Raw genomic sequence first — 23,683 nt, forward strand, 5'->3', positions numbered from 1 at the left:
GGTCTGGGGGTTAGTAACTGTGGTGAATTCTGCTTTGAATAGAAATGATGGGAAGTCACGGAGCGAGACCTGCAAAGTTTTCTTTAATAATAAAGAGGCTGAGAGCCTTTGTAGAGGGCTTCATATTTTGCACTGTCAATCTGTTGGATCCAGAAAACAGTCCCGTGACACAGGCGGGCAGGAATTATCACCAAGGACATCGAGTCCCCACAGGACAAGTGGTGCCAGAAGACTGAACAGGAAGCGGAAGTCAGGGGTCTGAACTCATAGCCCTCCCAGCCGTGAAGCTCGAACAAAGTAAAATGTATCAAGCTCCTAGCTCATGCCTGGTACATAGCGGGTCTCCCACCCTGGCACCTCCTCCTCCAGGTCGGCTGCCTGGGTCCATGGGCTGCTGCTTTACTCTGCTTGCATTATCTGTACCCTTCTTGTATCTGTGCTCCTTTAAGTGCTCTTTGCTGCAACCAAATTCATCGTTTCCTTTCATCCCGGCCCTTCCCACCTTCGTCACACTTACGCTAGTTCCCTTACGCTAGTACTTTATCCCTCTACATTCTCAGCCTCCTCCAACTTACTGCGTCTCTAGACATCCACATCCCATTGTTCCTTCAAGATGCCATCCTGTATCAGATGCCATCTCCTACACAAGAATGCACCAGCCAGCTGGACACCATCGCTCTTTCCCCATATCCCAGGCCACACACTTGCATTTCTTTCGGGACACATCCCATCCTGCTCGCATGAGAGTTCTCTGCAGGTGTGTGTTTTTTCTCTGGACTAGATTGGCAGTTCTCTTGGGAAGGGCATGCGTCTCATTCAGTGCTTCCTCAGTGCTGGCCCCACGCGCAGGCGGTGCTCGATGCACTTTGGTCAATGAATGGGGGGGTGAAAGAGTAGATAGATGTGGGGTGATGAGGATGGATGGAGGGCAGGGCATGGATGAGTGGAGGCAGGGGTGGGCAGAGTGGATGACACCCCACGCCCCGTGACCATGCTGGCCCGGGCCTTGCTGGGAATGGCAATGGGATTGCAGCCAGCATTTCCCCAGGTGAATAACCTCAGGGCTCTACTCCTCCAAGTCCTGCCCACATCATAAAACAGCAAGCACTTCCTCTTTAGGGGCGGGAGGGGAGCAGTGGGGTGATTTAGGGGCTGAGCCTCATCATCTGGGAAGGTTTATAAGCTGGGAAGCCAGGCCGTGCAGCTCCACGAACCTTTCTCATCTCCCTGCGTCCTAGCCTCCAGGTCTCCCAGCGGCATGGCCTTCAACGGCAAGTACGAGATTGAGAGTGAGAAGAATTATGACGAGTTCATGAAGCGCCTTGGTGAGTAGGGTCCTGAGTATGCTGCCCTGGATTGGTCTGTACCAGCAGCTCTGGGCCAGGAACCCAAATTCCTGGGGTAAAGCAGGACAGGCCTTCATTTACTCATCCACTCACTCCCTCATTTGTTGCTCCCTCAGAGCAACTGCTCTGTCCCAGGCTCGCAGGCTAGCAAGATCTATAAGACCATATTCGACTTTAAAACATTCAGAGAATATTAGTATCTCCACTTCACTGCTAGAAAACTTGAGGCCCAGAGAAGTTGAGCTACTAGTCCAAGGTCACACAGCTAGAAATTGGTGAAGTAGAGACTTGACTGATTTACTCATTCAAACATTTACTAAACACCTGCTGTATACAAGGGCCAACCCAATGCTACTGATGGGGTGCCTGGGCATGACTTGTCCAAGGTCACACTACATGTAAATCAGTGGCAGAGGTCCTTAGAACCCAGGACCTTATGATGAAATGATGAGTGGGGTCATCACATCCTGCCTTGTAAGAGGAGACCAAGGGGTCAGCATAGAGACTAGGTTTGATAAGCCACTTATTCACTCAGTCATTCAACAAACGCCTCTTACTGTGTTAGGCTTTTTGGGCAGCGGTTAAAGACCTCACTCCTCTCACCACTTGCTCAGTTTGCAACGCTGGTTGTGAGGAACCAGTGAGGCAGTGGACTCGACAATCCTGCAGACATCTCGGTGCGCTATCTAAGTCTGAGGCAGTGCAACTCTCAAGAGTCAGCGGATAGCCCCAGGGGACCTGTACCCCACATTTTGGTGGCAGCGAGGCCCCAAGCAGTACCAGTGGGCCCTGGAGCCTTGGGGAGGCAAGAGCCCTTCTGAGCCAATTATTGGGAGTGGCCCTGAAGGAACAATGACGTGGCCTCACCTGCAACAGTCTCGTGTGGAATTAGAAGTGAGCCCGTCTCAGCTTTAGACCCGCTTCTGCTGGTATCCTCCACTGAGCTGCTGGCGGCCCCTTTCCTGCTCGGGTCTTCATTTCCTAATCTGTGAAGTAAGAGCCTTAGAAGATAGTCTTGAAGGTCTCACTCATTCTAGGATTTTGTGAGCTTGGCAAGTTTCTGTTCTATTCATAGATATTATTCTCAGAAAAGGAGCCATTATTTATTGAATGTCAACTATTAGGCAGGAGTTTTACGAGACACACTTTAATCCTTGCAACAACCCTGTGAAATGGGCCTTATCATCCCCATTTTGTGGATGAAAACACTGAGGCATGGAGAGGTGCTTGGCCAAGTTGCGTGGCTCATGGTAGAACTGGGATTTGTGCTTTTAACTGTCAGGCTAGCCTGCCTCAGCAGAGGTGAACTAGTCCTCAAAGCCGCAGACCGTAAGTAGCTCTTATATGGCTCCTCTGCTTGTCCCTGGGCCCAGGGCTCCCCAGTGACGCCATTGAAAAGGGTCGCAACTTCAAGATTGTCACGGAGGTGCAGCAGGATGGGCAGAACTTCACCTGGTCCCAGTACTACCCCGGGGGCCACTCCATGACCAACAAGTTCACCATTGGCAAGGAATGCGACATGGAAACCATGGGAGGCAAGAAATTCAAGGTGAGAGGCACTGGCCACCCCTCCCTCCTTCCCCAGGACTCTGGCTAACTTTTGGGTCTCAAATAAGTCCTCAAACCTCTCCCCAACCTGGGGTGTCTTTCTTTAGTCTAACCTCCAGCATTAAGAGCTTGAATTTCCTGGCAATTTAACGACCCCTGGGTTTTAACGCTACCATCAATAATACAACTATAATGGTAAGAAAAATTGTTAACATTCGCTGAGCACTTAACATACGCCAGACACTTGCTGAATACTTCACACGTTCATACAGTTAATCCTACGGAGTCGCTACAGTTATTTCCCTGATCTACAGATGGGGGACGTAGGCTGAGCCATGGGGGGCAGGCCCACACCCAGGAAGCCTGGCTCCAGAGAGCACCAGCACTTTTTTATGCCGCCTCCCAGTGTAGCCTAGAGATGAATAACCCGGGCCCTAGGTTATTGAAACTGCAATCTTAGGTAGCAAAGAAGTGAACGGTGGCTGTTTGTCCCCATCCTACCCAGACGTGCCCTTCCAGTCTTCCACCCATTGTGGATCCCCTCTGTAGCCCCCAACCATGACCATGAGAACTTTGCTCCTCAGGCTGCCAAGGTGGAGAATACGTAGTCATAATGTTCATATTCTCCCACTTGGGTACTTTAAAAATTTAACAGTCTCTCACAGTGTCTTTCTGTGTCAGCACATGTTAACTTTTCTTATCCTTGTCAATGGCTACACAGACTCCTATACCCTAGGTTGGATATTTAGGTTATTTACAATGACAACCAATGCCACAATCGACACCCTGGGACATCCTCCTCCTCCTAATGACGACGCAGTAACTAACCCCACAGTTAACAAGCAGGGCTCACCACGTGCCTGGCAGTGGCCTAAGCACTTTCCATACTCATATGTCATATTAAATCCTTAGTCCTCCCAGTAACTATTAAGCAGGTACAGTTACTACCCCACTTTAGTGATGAGAAAGCTCAGGCACAGGAAGGTGCGAGAGTTGTGCATGGAATCTATAGCTTTGAATCCCCGAAAATAAGTCCTGGTTAAGCTCGTCAGCCAGATGGACGCATTTAGTACGTTATGACGATGTGTCCAGAAGAAGATGACATGACTGTATTTGAATAAATATAGATTGTTGTACATGAACAAATAAGACATCCCCTGAAAATACATCCTAATGTGTCTTTCGGAACAAAAATTAATGAGACCCGGTCTTATTTTTGGGGACACATGGTATGTAATCATATACCTATGATACATATTAATTCCTAGAGGGGGATTGCCGGGGCTCCAGGGAGGCCCCTCGTCCCTGAGGGGCTCGCCTGCGTTTGGGGGCCTCTGCCGACTCAGACTCAGTGTCATGCTTCTCCTCCAGGCCACTGTGCAGATGGAAGGTGGAAAGGTCGTGGTGGACTTCCCCAACTATCACCAGACCTCAGAGATCGTGGGTGACAAGCTGGTGGAGGTGAGTGCCCTCCACATCCCGGGAGGACTGGCATGCTTTTCTGGCCCGGGCTACGGCCCAAGAGGCAGGCCTCTGGGCAGCTGGCTTTATGAGCACTTCCCTAGGGCTGGGCCCTGGGCTGAGTGCTGCGTGCACATCATCTCATCGGAGCTTTACAATAACCCTGCTAAGTAGGGATTCTCATCTGATTTACAAGTGAAGAGACTGAGGCACAGAGAGGCTAAGGGGTGCGTGGAGGGCATATATGAGTAGCTTTTATGACAGAGCTGGGATGTGATGCTAGGCAGTCTGACTCTGACGTCCATACTCAGCACTTCTGGAAGCCATGGGACCCTTCCCAGAGTGCCAATGCAGGGGGAGTCCAGGTGGGCCCTGCAAGGGCAGCCACCACTCCGCTCCGCTTCCACAAGGGACTTCAGGCCCTTCCTCCTAGATCTGATCATTCAAGAGAAGCCGGAAATTCGCACTGCCATGTGAACTCTCCATACTATTAAACGTTGGCAACTAATTGGACATTTTTCAAAACTCTGGCAGGGCCAGCATGAAAAGGGCCAACGCACACATCTGTGGACCAGTCCCTCCCACACTGTGTGTGCTCTGTGCGCACAGGCCGGAGGTGCTGCTATGCGAGCCCCTTCCTCTCACCTCCGTTTCTTCCCCCTGGGGTTCCAGAATTTTCCCCAGGTGAAAGAAACGGACATGAAGTTAAAGAGAAAAAGCTTGCTGCTTTCCTCTGCAGGGTATCAGGACCAACTGACGACACAGGGCAGCATGTCTCAATGGCCTTGAGCCTAGGGCACTGCACACAGGGGACCTTCACTGAACAGCATCTTCTTGCCTCCTTCTTCCACAAAACTTTACGCTTTCCGAGGGCAGGGACCACATCTGCCCATCACCAAGCACAGGTGCCCCATAAATGCTAAATGGTGCAGAGGGTGCGTGTGGCCTCTTGACCTTAGAGGGGTTCCTTGACTTCTCTGAACTTCCATTTTCTCACCTGTATAATGCAGACCACCTCATAGGGTTTTTGGGAGGATTCAATGGGATAATGCAAGGGCAGTGTCTGGCCTGGGAAACTGAAATGGACAGGTGGAAAGTTATGTGAAGAGTTACATCACCCATGTCATTTGCTTAGCACTTTCACCACCTTGAGTCAGCACAGTGACTCATGTAACAAATTGGGAAACTGAGGCCCAGAGAAGTGGTGCAACCTACTCACTTCTACTCAGGGCTAGAAGTGGAGGCTGGCCTTCCTTCAGCTGTGCCTCTTGGTCGTCTTTGCTTTGGGGTCCCTGCACTGACTCCCTCTTTTCTGGTCGCTTCCTTCAGATCTCCACCATCGGAGGCGTGACCTATGAGCGCGTGAGCAAGAGGCTGGCCTGAGCAAGCAGGCAGGGCTCTGAGGAGACTACCAAGCCACCAATAAAACTGGCACATGAACAGACATTTTGCTCCCTCCAGAACCTCTTTGTCTTTGTTTTCTGGTGTCGTGGGGTAGTTTCTGGCTGGGTGAGGGTGGGAGATCCCTGAGGATGGCTGCACAGGCCAAACCTTGGCCCTGGGATCCCCGTGGGATCTGCATCATGGCAGAGAGAGAATTGAGTGTGGACTGAATACTTCTGTGCCACTGGGAAAAGCCAAAGGCGGTGCTCAAGAAGCACGGTGGGCATGCTTCTGTGGACCCTTCACCCTACCTGGCCACCCACTAGTCTGTGGGTGGAGACGATCCTTTGAAGAGGCAAATGTCACCTGGGAGGCGTGACACATTGACTCTGAGATGGGCCACAGGACAAGTGAATCAGAACTGGTGTGTGTGTGGGGGGTAGGAATGGCACTTCCAGGAAAGGCCCGGGCCGCTGGGCTCCAAGGCTGTGCAGACCCTGGAGGGACACTTGGGGCTGAGCCCAGGAGGTGTGGTCCCGGCTCTGCTGTTCATTTGCTGTGGAGTCTCCCTTTGGGTCTCAGTTTACCTATTGGTATAAAAGGGGGTCAGGAGGACCAATGAGGGACTGAAGAGAAATGATGTCTATGAGATGGCAGAGGGGCAATGGGAGCCACAGGAAGGGGCTGGGGTGTCGTGGTTTGGACTAGTAGCTTGGGCAGGAGAAACTGAGAGGCCGCGGTGGGCTGGGCAAGGTGGTCACAGGGTCACTCTGATCCCCTGGTAGGCGCCTGGGGCCCCCAATCAGGAAGGATTCTGAGGCAGCTTTTGGATTTAGCAGATTACTGCACGTGCCCAGGGTTTCGGAGTGGGAAAGGGAGGGCTCCTGTCCCTTCCTATTCCTCCTGCAAGGTAATCCCTAACCCAGAGCACTGAAGGGGACTTTTTTTTTTTTTTTTTTAAAGATTTTATTGGGGAAGGGGAACAGGACTTTATTGGGGAACAGTGTGTACTTCCAGGACTTTATTCCAAGTCAAGTTGTTGTCCTTTCAATCTTAGTTGTGGAGGGCGCAACTCAGCTCCAGGTCCAGTTGCCGTTTCTAGTTGCAGGGGGTGCAGCCCACCATCCCTTGCGGGAGTTGAACTGGCAACCTTGTGGTTGAGAGGACGCGCTCCAACCAACTGAGCCATCTGGGAGGCAGCTCAGCTCAAGGTGCCGTGTTCAATTTTAGCTGCAGGGGGTGCTGCCCACCATCCCTTGCGGGACTCGAGGAGTTGAACGGGCAACCTTGTGGTTGAGAGCCCACTGGCCCATGTGGGAATGGACCGGCAGACTTTGGAGTTAGGAGCACGGAGCTCTAACCGCCTGAGCCACCAGGCTGGCCCGAAGGGGACTTTTTAAATTCTCCTCTCCTGGGAGTGTTGCCACCACTGGGTGTCACCTTGACTTCGTTTACCCCATATTTTTCTGTATGACAATTCACTTATTTTTACTACAGTGAAAACTTTACTAAACATGGAAACTAACTAAACATGGAAAGCCAACATCATTTGCCATCAGTAAAATTATTAAAAAGATGACACTGAATGATGGTGACGTTAAGCTAGATTCTGTTGCCTGTCCATAGCCCTGGGCCTGAGATCTCCTTTGTGAAAAGGTGAGAGAGATGTAGACACAAGCAGCATCAGATGGGAAGCTTTCTTCTTGACTAATGAAAAATACTGCAATACTCCAAAGAGAACACACAGCTGTTCTCCCTTATTCGCGGGAAACACGTTCCCAGACCACCAGTGGATGCCTGAAACCACGGATAGTACCGCACCTTATACATACTGTTTTCCCCTGTACATACATACCGAGGATAAAGTTTAATTTAGGCACAATAAGAGATAAACAATAAAATAGAACAATTATAACAGTATCCTGTAATAAGATACACTGTTCTGTGAATGTCATCCCTCTCTCAAAGAATCTCATTGTGGATTGTACTCACCCCTCTTGTGATGATGTGAGATGCTGACGTGATGAGATGAACTGAGGTGAATGACACAGGTTGGGATGTAGCGTTAGGCTACGCCCGACCTTCTGACAATAATGTAACAAGCACTTCACGGTGTCTCTGTGGCACATCCGAACTGCCAGCATCACTACTCTGGAGCTTTGCAGCCAGTATCAAGTAAAACAAAGGTGACTGGCACACAAGCACTGATACTGTGACAGACAATCTGATGCCCGGGATGGCTACTAACAGCTTCAATAATGGCAGGGAGCGTATACAGCGTGATGACGCTCGACAAAGGGATGATTCACGTCCAGGGTGAGAACCAGTGGGACTCGCGAGATTTCATCACCCTACTCAGAATGACCCACAATTTGAAACTTATGAATTGTTTATTTCTGGAGTTTTTCATTTACTATTTTCCAACCACAGTTGACCGCAGGTACCCAAACCTGGGAAAAGTGCAACTGCGAATAAGGAACTACTGTACTAACTATAAGAGTTGAATTATCTAAATTATCTTGAATTTTCGAGTCCCACACAGGGGGCATAAGGTTTACCCAATGCTGTGCCCAGGGTCTGGCCCACAGCAGGGGTTTACTAAGTGCTACCTGATTTAGGTCCTTGCAGCCGGTGTAATCTATAGCCTTTTACTCTCTGGGACCAGCCTTGGCCTGGAGAGGGGGCACAGCCCAGCCCCCTGGCAGTTCACCCCTTGCCTCCTCCTACATTTTGCTCTGAAACTTGTTTATCTTTCCAAGAACAGCACTCAGCCTCCCCTCCTCCCGCCCCACCCACCAAGCCAGGACCTCATGAATTCCATCATTTCGCCAAGACTTATTGCTAATTAAGCGAACTAGGTAAGCATTAAATTAAACTAGCAGTGTTGGCTATTTCCCCTCCAGACTGAATGATTACTCAAAATGAGCTCGGATAATAAGTCTCTAAATAACAGAGTCAACCATAATTAGGCTGAAAATTGAGGTTGGGGGGGGATTGTTTTTACTTTGGAAACTGATTCAAGAACAAATTCAAATTATTGGCAGGGAAGAAATTCTTAAGCCAGTGTTGTTATAGATTCACAGACTCATGGAATAGTAGAATCTCAGAGCTCACCTAGTTTAAACTCTGTATTTCACAGATATAGCAACCGAGGCTCAGAGAGGGAAAGAAATTCATCTGAAGTTACACAACAGAGAGTACATCTCTGAGTAACGTGCAGCTGGGCGTCTCTGGCTGATGGAGGCTGTAGTTTCTCAGTCCAGCTTATGAAGGTAAATGGAGTAAGGTGAGCTGGAGTCAAGGGTCCATTTTGCGGACCTCTTGGCAAAGAGGCTTCCTCAGTCAGAAGGGACAGTGGTTAAGAAGTTCAACTCTGGAGTCACATTGCTAGGGTCAGAATCCCTCTTCAACCACCCAGAAGCAGTGTTACTGTGGGGTAAGTTCATTCATTTCTTTGAGCCTCAGTTTCCTCACCTGTAAGATGGGATAATAACTGTACTTACCGAATGGAGTTGTTATGCGTCAAACTCACTAAATTGTAGCCACTGCCACCACAACCACCATCACCTCCATTATCACCACCACCATTCTCAGGCCAGTGTGATGAAAGAGTTAGGAGTGCCTCTTCCACTAACTTGTGAGGCGTGTGGGTAAGCCCCTGGATTGCTCAGTCTTAACTTGTCCATGTGTACAATGGGCTAATAAGACCTACCCTTGGGTCACAGAGAGATAGGGTAAAAATCCATGCTAGTGGCTTCTAGAAAGTTAGAGGAGCTTCATCGTTTTGCCGTGCTGTTCAAGATGTTGTAGTGACTCCCCAGTTCAGTCCACGTGCCCTTTACCAGGCTCTTCATGACCTTCACCCTGGCCCTTGGGAGACATCTCTTTCACTCTGCCAGGGCAATCGCTTCCCTCCTGCCAAGCTCATCTAGTGACATGGAATCTTCCCAAAGCATCTTTCAAGAACCACCGCTAGGTGGCACTACACCACCCGCCTGTAGCCCCATGGACACCAACATGTGAATGTATGTTGGAGAGGGGGAGTGAAATGGGAGGAGGCAGTGGAATCCTAAGTGATTGGGCCTTGGTGCAGGTGTGTCTGTCATCTAGGGGTGACAAGGAATTGGAAGGCACATGGCTCCTCAGTCAGGCATCTCTAAGTGCAAAACCCACTCCCACCACTTGCCCATGGTAAGACCTTGAGCCCCCCTGGCCCTCAGTATCCTCATCTGGAAAATGGTGATAATAATTCTAGCTCATGGTGGTGTTGTGAGGGCAAAATAAGAGTAGGGGGAATAAGAGAAGTGTCAAATACAGGGCTTGGAACATAGTAAGTGCTCACTAAACAGCTATTAAAGGCCCTTCATGGCTGGTTCCACTGCTAAGAGTAGGCACATACAGAGTCAGAGCTTTTAGAGCAGCGAGAACTGTCCAACCCTGGCTATGCATATGCTTTTCCTGGGGGTCCTGTTAAAAGGACAGCCCAGGTCCCACCACAGGCCTGCTGAACGGAGCTCTTTAGGTACAAAGACCAGCGACCTGTCACTGTGAAGTGCTCCCCCGCCAGGCACGACCTTGGGCACTATTCCAGTCCCAACCCTCCCATTTTGCAGATGAAAAAACTGAGACCTCAAAAAGGGAACTGACCTGCCTAGGTCCATACAGCTAGGGAGTAGAAGGCCTGACTTCCTATATATCCTGCCTGTTGTGTCTCTGGCAAGGGCAGGGGTCTTAAGCACTAGTTAGAGCTGGCTCAGCAGAAGCCTGACCACTTGAGCCCTTCCGTTAAAGGTAGAGCTGGGTTGGAGGGAAGTGAAACTCAGAGGCTCACCTGAGCCCCGAAAGAATGGAGGAGCCCATTTATTTACAATATTCCTCATAGAACTCACTGCTGAATGATACCGTATATTCCATGCTTTCTTACCATAACCGGAAGTGAAGGCTGATAGCCTTCCTGACTTACAAATGAGACAGAGGTTCAGAGTAGAGAGGTAGCTTTTCTCAAGGACATCTAGCTAAGAACAGATAAACTCAGACCTTCCACTTCTCAGGCCCAGTGTTCTTGCCTATATACAATAGCAGCAAGCTTCCATCCCAAGAATTATTCTAACCTACAATGTGTTTTGTTGGGCTTCTATTGTGTGAAAACCCTTTAAAAATTTTTAAATTAAATGAAAAATTAGTAATTTCCTAGAAAGTATACATTTCTAACTTTTCTGGAAATCTGAAAGTTCAGCAACATGGAGCTTACATCCCTGAAAGGTGTCACTGGCCAGAGCTGAGTAGAAGCCATACACTCTAGTAGGCCACTGGCTTCAACAGTCCCCACTACCTCACGCTGTCTCCATCACCCAGCTGGATTCACTGTTACCTGCCTGGTCCTGGAGGGCATTTGGACTTCTGACGCCTGTCAAATGCTATGGCCTTTCTGCTGAAATTCAAGTCACCCAGTTCTTCCCTGCAGAACAGAGAATGGGGTAATGAGGGCTGGTAAGATTCCTTTCCAGGCTCTTGGTACTTGGGATTGCCCGAGCCGGCCCCAAGGTGGGGTCCCTCTCAGGGGATGCCCAGAGCCAGCCCCAGATCTCTACCTTCACAGATGGGGCTCGGGGAACCCCTCCCAGATCAGAGCCTACGGGGGGCAGACAGATGGCGCCGTAAATTACGTTAGCCCGTGGCAGATGTATAACAAGCTCTGCTTCTGTATTTCTGTCTGCTGGTGGGCATGCTCTGGGAGAATGCCTGCCTCTCTGTAAATCAGGAGCATGAACACCAGGCAACTCTTTTCTCTTATGAACCCGTATCCGTTATTCTGTCATGTCTTCCCACCAGAGGAGCAGGACAGCTACAAACTCTTTCACCAATTTAAAACCCTTGATTGAGGCACCGCCGGGTGGTGGGGCAGCTCCAGACTGCCTGGGTTTGCGTGGTGGCTCCTTCTTTCACCACTGCTCTCCTTCGGCAAATCACTTGTCTGTGCCCATTTTCTGATCTGTAAAAATACAGCTAATCATAGTGCCTACCTTGTAGGGTTATTAAGATGATTACAGAAAATGTCAGCAAAGTCTTTAGCACGGTGATTTATACATAGTAAATGCTCAATAAATGCCACCTGCTATGATTAGTGTCACCATCACCAGATGATATTTTATATATTCTGTTGGGGGTAGGTAGCTTAGGGCACAACCATCAAACCAAGTAAACAAATTAACAAGAACATTTCACAAGCTTTCAACAGCTATAAAGAAAATAAAATGGGTAATCAGAGAGAAGGCGTATTACAGAGACCTCTTTGGGAGGTGACATGCTGAGTTGAGGTTTCTCAACCGTGGCACGATTGTCATTTTGGGCCAGACCATTCTTTGCTGTGGGGGCTGTCCTGTGCATTGTAGGAGGGTGAGCAGCACGCTTGGCCTGTACTTGCTAGATGCCAGCCACAACCCTTCCCCCAATTGTGACAACCCAAAATATCTCCAGACATTGCCACATGTCCCCTGGGGAGCATAAGTGAGCCCTGCTGAGAATCACTGAAACAAAGGATTAAGGGAGAAGAGAATTTAGATGTGAGAACAGATGGCTTTGGAGAGATGGACTTTGAACAGGGAGGACATGAAAAAGTACAACCTTGACCCTGACCCTAACCCAGGCATTTGCAATGTGGAGCCACTTCCTTACAATACATTTCTCTTGCTATCTATAACATGGATTCTGTTTCTGGAGAATGTTGACTGATTCAGTGGTAGAGCAGGGAGGCCTAGCTCCGACACAGAGGGCCAGACCCAGCTCCACAGGAGCCAGTTTTGTTGTTGCCCATCCCCCGACCACCTCTCAGCACAAGCGGAGACCCCCACAGGGCGTGAAGTGGTGGGTGGGGAGGGCGGCTGGCCCCAGAGGAGAAGACTAGGAAGAGACCGAGAACAGGTGACGACTGACAGGTGACGACTGACGTGTTTATTGCTGGACGCCTTTTTCTTGGGGGCCCCTCGCAAGCCCCCAGCCACAGAAGAAACAGATACAATAACTTGGAATCCAAACCAGTCGCACATAAATAGGAGGTGGGCAAAGGAAAAAAAGAGGAAAACAAACAAATGTGCAGTTTCCTACGCGAGTGTGACAAAGTGGCCCCGCCATATCCACGTCGACCCGCTTACTGCGCTTCCATGCTGAGGCTTTCTTCTGCTCAGAAAACCACCTCGGATCCCTCTCAGCAGCACGCTGCCTCCTCCTGGCAGCCTCCCTGCCAGTTTCCCAGGCAGACAAGTGAGTCAAGAAAACCAACATGGGTTCTCCTTAAAACAACAACAACAAAAAATGCTTCCGTGGTTCTTTGCACCTCCCAGTTCAGTTGGGTGGACGTGTCCCCTGACCCCGAACCAACCAAAAAAAAACAAACAAAAAAAACATGCTGAGCGCAAGCCGCAAGTCAGAATAAAAACATATTGCACATGGTCACCAGTCTTCCTGAGAGCCCCCTCACTGCAGATACCCCAAAACTGGCTTCCGATCCAACCGATCGCTTGCCGGTCAGGGGTGGTGTCATATACACCCCCCACGCCCCAAATCCAGCTGGCACGAAGCACACACTCCATGTTGTTATCCTTTGCTATTAGCTAAACTCAAAGCCGAGACTGGATTTAACCTCACTCACTACAAGCAGGTGGTAGAAGGAGGTGGGGATGTTGGTTTTAAACCTTAGTCTAACCTTTCAACAACCTTTTACATCTGGGTGGTTACTGAAGTTCTACAGGTGAACACAGCATCCAAGACATGGAATCTTCTGGAACCGAGAGCCTGGAAAGTGGTTCTCCCCAACCATATGCTTTTCAAAAGGAAGTTCTGTTATGACCCACGGGTCAGGCACAAGCAGGGGTGAAACCTACAGCCCGTGTGTGGGACAGGCAGTGTGGCAATCAATCTTGTTTTTCTCCTAAGGAATTTTCAAGTATCACAAAATCCCTGATACAGTATGTAAACAAGACTTCTTACTGAACAGAAAGCTAGGTCACTTCGGGAAGCAGCAGCATGTGAAATGTCTAAGAGGGTGAAAAAGATTTTCGGTTCGACAACAAAGGCAAGCGAGCTGCCCACCGTGCTCAGGCATCACACGCACAGGCCCCTCTGCATGGAGCCAGGGAAGAAAAGCACCGATCGGGCATGTATCGGGGTCCTGAGCACATGTCAGGCTGCCCCTTCTTTTGCAGTGGTGTAGCTGCCTTCGGCAAAGAATAAAGGAGTCTTTGACGCTGAACACCGGACACGCTCGTGGACTGGTGTCCGCATCTGGTTCCCGGTCTCCTGGCCTCTTCCCAGGTCTTTCTCGATTCGCTGGGCCCCTGCTTCAGGGGACAGCCACTGAGCCATTCTCCCTGCACCCCAGGCACACGTGGAAGACGTTTTCCAGAGGAATGCTCTTGGGTGAGGTATCTCATTGACAGTTTTGCTCTGGGTCAGTTTTATTTAAAAAGAGCACAGACCCTTTCCATTCAAGGGCGATGAGGCTCTGTGGGGACAGCTTCCCAGTTGCCTCGCCCGGCTGAGTCCCCCTCGTCAGTGTCCTGCTGAGTCTCCAAGGCCTCCCTCTGTGGCCCAAGGGGGCCCTATCTGTCGAAACAACCCGTGGGGAACGCGTGGCTCCCGCTGAAGTAGCTGCTTCTGTAGGTGGTGGTGAGGCAGTGCCTGGGCTCAGCTGTGATGGCCATCTGCATGCTGAGGGACGCGGGGAGCGGCAGGGGACACACGTCCAGGGACTGGAGGGTAGAGTAGGGGACGTGGAGGGATGAGCCAGTGCCTCCCGAGAGCAGGCTCCCTGAACGGTGGGCCTGTAGTGAGTCCCGATAGGCCAAACACAGGTCTTGCACGGGGGTCTGGAACTGCGCCAGGGCCACGGGTGTCGGCTGGCTGAGGGTGGGGTAGGCAGGTGGCTGGAACAGCATTTGGGTGGAGGTGGGGGGTGTGCCAGGCACCATCGCCAAGGCCTGGCTCTTGACTGCGACGGCGTCCTTGAGGACATTGTCATAAGCTCTGAAAGGAAAGCATGTGGGTGAGACTTAGAGCTCAAAGGCCACAGCACAAGACACCTGAGAGCACTTCTACCTGCCTTGCTAAGTGGGATCTGTAGTCTGTGAGCTGTTACCGCCGGGCCTTGCCCAGTCTGTGCTCACTGCCCCCAGCCTGGTCTCAGCTGTTCTCCGACCAACCTCAGGCCTCAGCTCTCAGCTTGGATCTGCGTCCTATGAAACCCTCTTCTGACCTCTCAAGACCAGCCTAGCTGTCCCCACAGCCCCTGTGCAGACCCATCTTGCAGACAATACCCCAGGTGTTAACATCCAGGTTACTACCTGGCCTCCTGTGCTGAGTGCGAGCTCCGAGAGGGAAGACCCTGTCTGCTCTTGCTCACGGCTGCATCCCCCAGGAGGGCAGAGCTGGTGTTTAGATGAGCACCACCTGTGCCTTCAAGGCACTTTTGGTGGCTCTATCCCCATTTGGGTCACTCCTGAGCTAGCAGATCCCAAGCAAGTTGACCCCAGGGCTTAAGTTTCTCCATCTGTAAAGTAGGATGGAACCTGTTTCTTATCATCTCAAAAAAAAAAAAAAAGCTTCCCATAAGCTTTTTGGGAAAACAAATCTATGAGGAGATGCTGGATGCTGTCAGGTGGAAGAGCGACTGGGTCCTCTGTCCTCCGCCCTGAGGTCACCACTCAGCTCTTTGGCCCCCGATATCAGTTTCATGGTGATGGGTTTACAATGCCTGTAAGCATCTTCTCTGACACACTGAACGTTTCCTGCCCAAGATTCCCAGGGATCCTGCAAGGAGGCAGTAGCCTGCTATGTTAAGCCCCTCTTGGCTTAGCTGGTGAAAAGGCAGCTCTGTGGCCATGTGTAAAAACAGCAGCTTAGCAGGAGAGCCCCTATATGTGATCATCCATACGGCTGGTTAATAACCGGGGACTCAGATCAAAGGGCCAGATACTCAGAAGGATGTGCACAAAGCCCCTCACTTCTTGACCTTAAAATTGCAAACGCAAAGCCACCCAAATCAGAAGGACCAACTCTCCAAACCCCAATTCTATCAGGGGTCATCATGGCCTACGTTACGTGAAACACTAGCTGGGGTCCCCACCATAAGCCTCAGACTTTGGGAAATCGCCTGAATTGGGCCTCAACGGGAACCTTGATATTTCAGAAACACGGAAGGATCCAGAGAGGCACTTACACCAGCAGGATTTCGATGCATGTGCTGAGATGTTCCAGGGAGTAGTTTGAGATCCTCTCCAGGTCTCTGGTCCAGTAGGGAGAAAGCTGAAGGCAAATCCTTGAGGCCCCAACACAGGCTGCAGCGACCACAGAAGGCTGGAATTTGTAGAAAATATGATCTGAAAGAGAATCAAAGGGGGAGTCAGCATCATAAAGCCTCACCTGGGGGCGTGGTGCCCCACCTGCCTGTGTCCTCCGGGAATCATCAGACAAATGATTAAGTTCAAGTCCATTCACTGAGGGCATGCGTGGACAAGCGACAAACACAGACACAGACACAGACACACACACACACTCACACACACACACACAGTGAAAAAGTAGCCACTCCATGTTCCATTTTGGAACTGTAAGGACCTTCGCTCTCAGTCTGGGATGTCAGCCTAGAGCAGGGAGTGTCAAAATGTCATCCATGGCTTCTGGGGGCTGCAAGAGGTTTGCTGATGCACTACAAACAGAACCACAAAACATTTGTCCTTTCTTTGGTTGTTAGGGGTGAGTGAAACACCATTTCAAAGGCTTCTGTTATGGGGTATGACTAAAGGCTACTTAGGAATAGTAAGAAAGCCTGGACCACAGTAGGCACTCAATAAACCTCGGTTGAATGAATGGCTACAGGAGTTTGATAATCAGAACTAAAATTGGTACTTGATGTACGTTTACTAAGGAACTTCCCCCCGCCCCCCACCCCCGTCCCCACTTTACTGAAGTATGATCAACCAACAAAAATTATACATACGTAAGGTGTACAACGTGATGTTTTGGTACATGTATATACATTGTGAAATGATCTAAGAAATCTTAATGTCCTACTAAGATATCTGGCAGCATGGAAAACTATTGACATTTCCAGTTTTCATGAATGACACTTGGTTATCCGTGCATTAGTTATCATGTTGCCTTAAATTACTTACGATTTTCGACGATTTCAACATTTGCCTGTTAAAAGTATGAAACCATTCAGGGTGGTAGTCACAGAGTCAGACCCCCAGGTTCAAATCTTAGCAATGACCCTGGGTAAGTTACCTGACCTCTTGAGCATCAATTGAGGAAACTCATTTGTAAAATGAGAACAGCAGAAATTATTTTCATGTGGAGTCATTGGGAGGTTCGAACGAAATAATGCAAGCAAAGCCCTAAAGTAAGGAGCCTGGTACATAGTAAGTGATCAAGTCATGCTTGCTATCAGGACTGATATTGTTATTCATGACTGTTTTGGATTGTGGTGCGTTATTGGGGGGCGGTATCAATTGTATTTCTGACCCAGTATTTTATCTATTTACGATACTTAGCTAGCTATGATGATAGCTCTTCCAGACTGACTTGCCTGCAAATCTGTCCTATTTAGACCATCTGCAATGTTACAGGTTACCATAAGCGAAATTACCAGGGGACCAGTAAGTTTTGTAGGATAGCAGCTGCCTGTACATAAGCTGCTGTTTCTCTTTTACACATGACGGGTAACACACTGGGGAAATCCTCACTGCTTCTTTGCGTATTCCCTGCAAAGTGGGAGTGATTCCCTGCAAAGTGGGAGTTATTTTGGGGGATGGGCCCTAGTCAGGAAGGACTCCCTGGATGGACATGCCCCTTGGACAGGAAAGCGGTGACAGGTCCTGACATCGGGCCCCACCTTGCAGGGTGACCTCTAGGAAGTACTGGGCATACTCCTTGAGGCACTCTTTGGTCTTGCGGGGGCAGGTGGTGGGCCAGCTGTGGCAGTGGTGGTCCTTCTGGCTGACAGAGGCCAAGAGGTAGTAGTCCAGGAAGTGGGCAGGCGTGGGCAGGCAGAGATTCCAGCTGAAGGCCTCCAGGAGCAGCAGCTCCGTGCTCAGCAGCTCCTTCTTGGTGAGGGTGAAGTTCTGGCTGCTCAGGATCCTCGTACTGTTTATTTGCTCCAGCTTGGGTACACGGTCTTCCCTGTCCTCGAACTTACCTGTGAGAGAAGCAGAGGTTACTGGAAGACAGCACTCGCCTGCACCTAGGAAGTAAAGGCCCACCTTAAAGTGCCTGGAAGGTGCTGGCAGGGAGAACAGAAAGCCAAAAGGCCCCACTGCTGAAGGTGTAAGAGCACACACTCCGGATCGGTCAAACGTGGGCTCGAATCCCCAAGACATCACTTCTAGCTGTGTGATCATGCACAGGTGCCTCACCCTCTCTGTGCCTCAGTTCTCTCATCTATAAAATGGGACCTATAGCTCATAAGGCTTTTGTCAGCTGCAATGAGAGAATGCACACCAAATGTTCAGACCAGCACGAGCAACACAGAAGCTGCTCAATGGCAGGTAGCAACAAGAGCGAGGGCCTGGGGAATAAGGTGAGCCCTCCTGTCTGGTCCTCACTAATTCAATCTCAGGACTGGTCAGAGGGTCTGGCCACAGTCAGAGTGACCTTACAAATCTGACCCGGTCCCTCCAGATGTGGACAAGCCCTTCAATGGGTCCCCGCGGTCCTCAGTATTGAGTTCAAACTCCACCGATGGCTTTTTAGTTAGGGTTCTCTCAGAAACAGCTTGCTTGGGAAGTGAGCCTAGGAAAGATGGGTAGGTGGGAGAAGACAGGAAAGGGAAGCAAGCCCAAACGGGCACATAATCAAGTGAGCCACCACGGTGGACAGCTGCAGCTTACGTCTATGAGGAATGCTGAGAAACAATGTAGAATACGGGCCTTGGTCGAGGGAACCGAAGCCCTGACATACCAACCCATGGCAGTCGTCCTCAGGACAGACATACAGCCCGTGGCAGTGGGGGTCCGACTCACTGAGGGTCAAGTACAGGGCTGTGGCTGGGAAGTGGCAGCCACCACTGTGGGAGGGAGGCTCTGCAGGTGAGGCTGCTAGCGAACCTCCCAGCCTTAACACGCGTCCCCGCTCTGGGGAAACCACACACACCTGGCTATGCTCTCCATTACTGCAGTGCTCTGAAGGCACTGAGGTCTCCTTGCCTACAAGCCTCATGTACACAGCCCCTCTGCCCGGAGCACCTGTCCCAATCCTCATTCTGTCACAGACGTGTGCTTTGAGCTCAGCTTCCTCTCTGCATTCTGCCACCCTCGCCTTGCCCTCCACCTTCAAAGTCATTGCCCCTTGGAGGCTTCCCTGGCCACTGTCCCCACCTACTGCCTCACCCCCACCTCAGATGGTGAGCCCTGAGTCCTGGCCTCACTCTGCTCACCTGGGGCTGCCAAGCCCAACCTCACAGGCTGCAGAGCAGCTGCTGAGCATGTGTCAGAGGAGGCAGCTGAGCCCAAAGCACACGTCTGTGCCAATGAAGGGAACAGCCAACTAAGTGTCCACACACCTGTGCATAACTGCCAGCACTTCTGACCCAGTTCTCATCAGACTTTCATGCTTTTGAGGAGAGATAAAGAGGTAACCACTACAGGCTGCCTTGCAGCAGATATAACACACTCCTCAGGCAGGCTCAAAACATGTCACTGAGAAAGGAAACGCCGACTCTGGGAAGCCCCGCATCGCCACCTTCTCGGCGAGCCTAACACCCACCAAGTGGAAGGAGATGGCGTGACATGAACCTCTGGTCTTTGATGGGGAGGAGCTGAGAGAGTGGAAATGTACAAATATGTAGCAATGTACAGGACAGTGAGGAGCGGAGACGACTGCGAATCGGCTCCTAAGCAGCTTACAGCACCCCAGGCACATCTTCCGGAACCCTATCCTTCAGGAGCTCAGCCTGGCACGGCGCCACCTCCAAAGCACACACCTTCCCTTGTCACACACGCAGGGGCAACTCAGGCAGGTAAAGGCAAGGTCAGTGCTGCCAAGGAGGGAGAGCCTCTTGTGCTGCTGGAAATCGAGGGGCGCTCCTTAGATGACAAGGCCTTGCTTCATGGCCCAACACCCTCCCTCCACAAGCACAGGACCCAGCCGAGTAGAACTCAGACCCTCCCCCACCTTACCATGTGTCCCCCAGAGCTCAGTTCAGAGGCCACTGGATGGCCTCTAGGCCCTGCTCACACTCAGACTGCTTGTTTAATACCGAGTATTAATTTTCCTGGCTGGCACCTGATCCTTAATAGGCACTTAACAGGCGTAAGCCCCATGAGGACAGGAACCATGCCACCAGGTCCTGGCACCGCCCCTGGCACACAGGAGGTGCCCAGTGAATATCTGTTTTGAAGGACTGGTTCTCTCGAGATAGTGAAATTTTATGCCATTTGAATTCTCCTCTAATGCTCTCTGATTATCTGTATTTCCTAATTGTTTTCTCCAGTGATTATGTATTCTTTGTGCAATTTAAAAAGAAAGAAACAACATATATATATATACATCTGCTTTTGCAAAACGGTCACGCTTTCCCTGACCCTTATGCTGAACTGGGCCAACACTGTTTGCAGGCACTCAACACATATAAGCTCTCTTTTCTTTGCCGGAGCAGAAGGTGGCACGGTCACAGTCCCGGTAGAAACACGCATTGTGCTGGGGGTGGCACTGAGACCCTCCCATGGCATTGCTGGCAGCCAGCAATCTATTTCCACGGGCAGATGTGCTCAGTCAGCTTAGTTTCCTCCCTGCCCTCAGTGCTTTTCAAACCTTTCAGAGCTCTGCTTTTCCGCCGGCCACCAAGGCCAGGAGGATTACCCTGAAATGGAATGGGCCATGGTTACTGAGGAGTCTGAATTCACCTGCTGTTTCTTGGGGACCCCCCCGTGCAGGAGGCCAGAGCCAGGCAGAGGGGGGTCTGAATCCTCAACGTGTTGGCTCTGAATGTAACTGCACTAAACTCTGCAGGCTTCTCGCTTCCCACCTAGGAACATGCCCCACGTGGCTATGAAATGGCTGTGCCAAGGGAACATGCTTCAGTGCCCAGCACACATCGATGCCGAGAGTCCTCCGCTGGGCCGAGCACTGTGCTTTGCGCTGCACACGTGCTGGATCCTGCCGGTTCTGTTTGGATCCCCAGAGACTCAGAAAAAGCTCAGAGAACCGAAGAGCAACTACAAAGCCTCTGCTCTTAGCGGCCGGCCTGCCCACCCCAGCTCAGCGACTCTTCCCCAGCACAAAACATTTCACAGCCAGAAAAGATTTTATGAGTTTCCTGGTGTTGCACGTGCCTGGCAGACACTTACTTCCTCCCCTCCTCCCACGATGGTGAGTGGGGCCAGCTCTTTGTCCTCAGCACAGCACCACCAAGCACCGGCACTCAGCTGCCTGCTCCTTATCAACCAGACAAACGGCACAGACAACAGATGCCTGCAAGTCTTCAGGCAGGTCCCCTGGGAGGGGCGGGGGACAGTGGTCCAAGTCTTTCCAAGTCAGAAAAGAGCCACAGACTCTCTTTAACATGGTTGAGGTACTTTTTAATTTGGAAAATTTTCCAAATAAATCCACAGAAAAGATGAAAGAACAGATGAACCCCGATGCCTCTCCACCAAGATTCACCAATGGCTGACACTGAGCCACATTTGCTGTGTGTGTGTGTGTATACGCGCCTGTGTATAAACATATTGGTTTTGCTGGACCATTTCTGGTTAGGTTGTAGATGTGACATGCCCTCCTAGACACTTCATCATCCATCCCCGAGGTCATTTTCCTGCATAATCATAATGCTTTTAGCAATCCTAAGAATATCAGCATTAATGCAATAACATGTTCTAATATCTAACCCGTATCTGACATTCTGCAAGGGTCCCTACAATGTCTTTTATAACCTTTGGGTATTTTTGGGTCCAGTGACCTGAACCCTTCACCACACGCCAGGCCACTCTTCACACAGCAGGCCTAGGAGGGGCACACACACACTGGCTTTTCTTTCTTTTCTTTTTCTTTTTAAATGGCTTTTTTTTTTATTGTGGTAAAATGCATACAACATACAATTTACTACTTTTAACCATTTTTAACTGTACAGTTCAGTGGCATTAAGTACATTCACATTGTTGTGCAACTAACCTCTAGAACTCTTTTCATCGTGAGAAACTGAAACTGTATACCCATGAAACAATCACTCCCCTTCTCCCCGCTCCCCACAGCTCCTCCTGGTAACCCCTATTCTATTTTCTGTCTCTATGAACTGACTAACCGTAAAAGACTGGCTTTTCTTCTTCTACCTACTGTCCTAGCGATCAAACCTTAAGCAGACCAAACAGGATTCCTGACTTTTCTGAAGTAGGGCCAAGAGAAGCCATACTTTTAATTGCTTAAAAAAGGCAAACAAAAACACACTTTATTTTGGAAAATTTTACGTATACAAAAAGTAGAGAAAATGTTATAATGAACTCCCATGAATGCATCACCCAGCTCTAACAATCATCAACACTTAAACACTGCCTTTAGAAAAATTCTCTAACAACAAGGTCAGGGGCACAACACAGGATTCTGTAAAAGGTCAGTGTAGCCCCGTTTCTGAGGTCCAGGCCCCGTGCTGCCCACTCTCCTAGACAGTGCTCCTGGTTAGTCCCCCAACAGCCCTTCACGTCTGGCAAGGTGCCCACTGACACACTCATTCAGGAGCTAAACCTAGGCTCAGAGGTGAGGCCAACGTGAACCAGGTTTTAAAGCAACAGCTGGCGACTCTTCTTTCCTTTGAAAACAGGCAAAGCTACTGGCCTGGCTGTGCTGGATGCCAGAGTGGACACTACAGTGGCTCCAGCCTCCTTCCCCTGGACTGTGACCTTGGCGCCCAGAAAAGGAGGTAAAGGGGAACGTGGAATCCATCCAAGGCCTTTCTCAGATGGGTCCTCCCCACTGGCGTGGGACTTCCCCAGGTCACACAGCAGCTGGCAAGAGGCACCGATTCCACCCCAGGATGTGAGGTCCAGAGGTCAGGGCAGCTGCAGGCCAGGCTCCACCACAGCCTGGCCGGCATCAGAGAGGGGACGCCTCTGCGGGACTGCGCTTGCTATGCCTTCCATCAGCACGCACTGTTCATTCTGGTAACAACCCTGGGAGGCTGGAAGTTTTCTACATGGAATCAGAAGCTCAGAAATGTTAAGTGAGTTGCCCAGATCACCCAGCTAGCCGGTAAGGGACAAAGCAAAATGAAAAGTCTGGCTGTCTGCTCCATGAGGGTGGGACCACACCTGTCTTACAGAACGTCACAGATCCCCTTCACCTAGCACAACATCTGGCATAGAGGTAACACTTAATAAAGAGTTTGGTTTTTTTTTAATGAATGAATCAATGGCTCCAAAGTCCACAGCTTTCTAAACCATAAGCAGGAAATGTCAGATATTGTCACAAGGATCCCTACAATCCCGTCTCCATAATGAGGGTATCTATCTGGGGGCAGGAATTCCCATGGATGAGGGAGTCAGGCCAGTTGCGGCCCCTCCCCATCTCACCGCCCTGTTCTTTACAAATACGCTTTTCTTCACCCTCCCCTCTGCTCGTGTTATTTAGTAACTTCATTCCAGAGCCTGTGCACTAAGGAGCTGTACCATCAACAGGACTTCGTTTTTTCTTCCAATGAAAGAACTGAAGTTGAAGAGGGCGTCTCTAAAGGGACACTTTCTGTACTAAAGGACAACCCCAACTCTGGCCAAACCAGCTTTTTCAGTAAAAAACTCTTGGGCTTTCTGTAGTTATTAGAGGCCAGAAGGGTACCTCCTATATCCAGCAGACAAGTGTCTGAGGAACCAGGCGAGACAGATTTCGAGCAATTTGACGGAGAAGCCAGGAAACGACTCTGAGGCCAGCACCCTCTGAAAGGCTGTTTTACTTCATGATACAGCACGGAG

At 50.3% G+C, this 23,683-nt stretch overlaps 2 protein-coding genes across 4 annotated transcripts in view; one reads left to right on the forward strand and one right to left on the reverse strand.

Moving 5' to 3' along the window:
- The first annotated feature begins 1,206 nt into the window (after positions 1-1,206).
- Positions 1,207-5,799, forward strand: FABP6 (fatty acid binding protein 6). The gene is made up of 4 exons (XM_019740061.3): positions 1,207-1,325; positions 2,720-2,895; positions 4,266-4,355; positions 5,685-5,799. The coding sequence occupies exons 1-4, from the start codon at positions 1,259-1,261 to the stop codon at positions 5,736-5,738; spliced, it is 387 nt and encodes a 128-aa protein (XP_019595620.1). The 5' UTR covers positions 1,207-1,258; the 3' UTR covers positions 5,739-5,799.
- A 6,868-nt stretch (positions 5,800-12,667) lies between these two features.
- The window catches only part of CCNJL (cyclin J like), a 44,824-nt gene continuing 33,808 nt past the window's right edge, over positions 12,668-23,683 (reverse strand). For all 3 annotated transcript variants that reach the window (XM_019740662.3, XM_074313863.2, XM_019740653.3), the window contains exons 4-6: positions 17,626-17,928; positions 15,952-16,111; positions 12,668-14,759 (exon numbers count right to left, since the gene is read on the reverse strand). In XM_019740662.3, coding sequence (XP_019596221.1) covers positions 14,336-14,759; positions 15,952-16,111; positions 17,626-17,928 — 887 coding nt within the window. In that variant the 3' untranslated portion in view covers positions 12,668-14,335. The remainder of the gene's footprint in view (positions 14,760-15,951; positions 16,112-17,625; positions 17,929-23,683) is intronic.

The sequence above is a fragment of the Rhinolophus sinicus genome, chromosome 5 (assembly GCF_057876585.1).
Source record: "Rhinolophus sinicus isolate RSI-liver-muscle chromosome 5, RSI-T2T, whole genome shotgun sequence".
Lineage (NCBI taxonomy): Eukaryota > Metazoa > Chordata > Mammalia > Chiroptera > Rhinolophidae > Rhinolophus > Rhinolophus sinicus.

Coding starts and splice junctions, on each gene's coding strand:
- FABP6 (XM_019740061.3), top strand. CDS start 1,259: ATGGCCTTCAACGGCAAGTACGAGATTGAGAGTGAGAAGAATTATGAC. Junction 2,896..4,265: donor TGGGAGGCAAGAAATTCAAG/GTGAGAGGCACT, acceptor CTTCTCCTCCAG/GCCACTGTGCAGATGGAAGG. Junction 4,356..5,684: donor TGGGTGACAAGCTGGTGGAG/GTGAGTGCCCTC, acceptor CGCTTCCTTCAG/ATCTCCACCATCGGAGGCGT.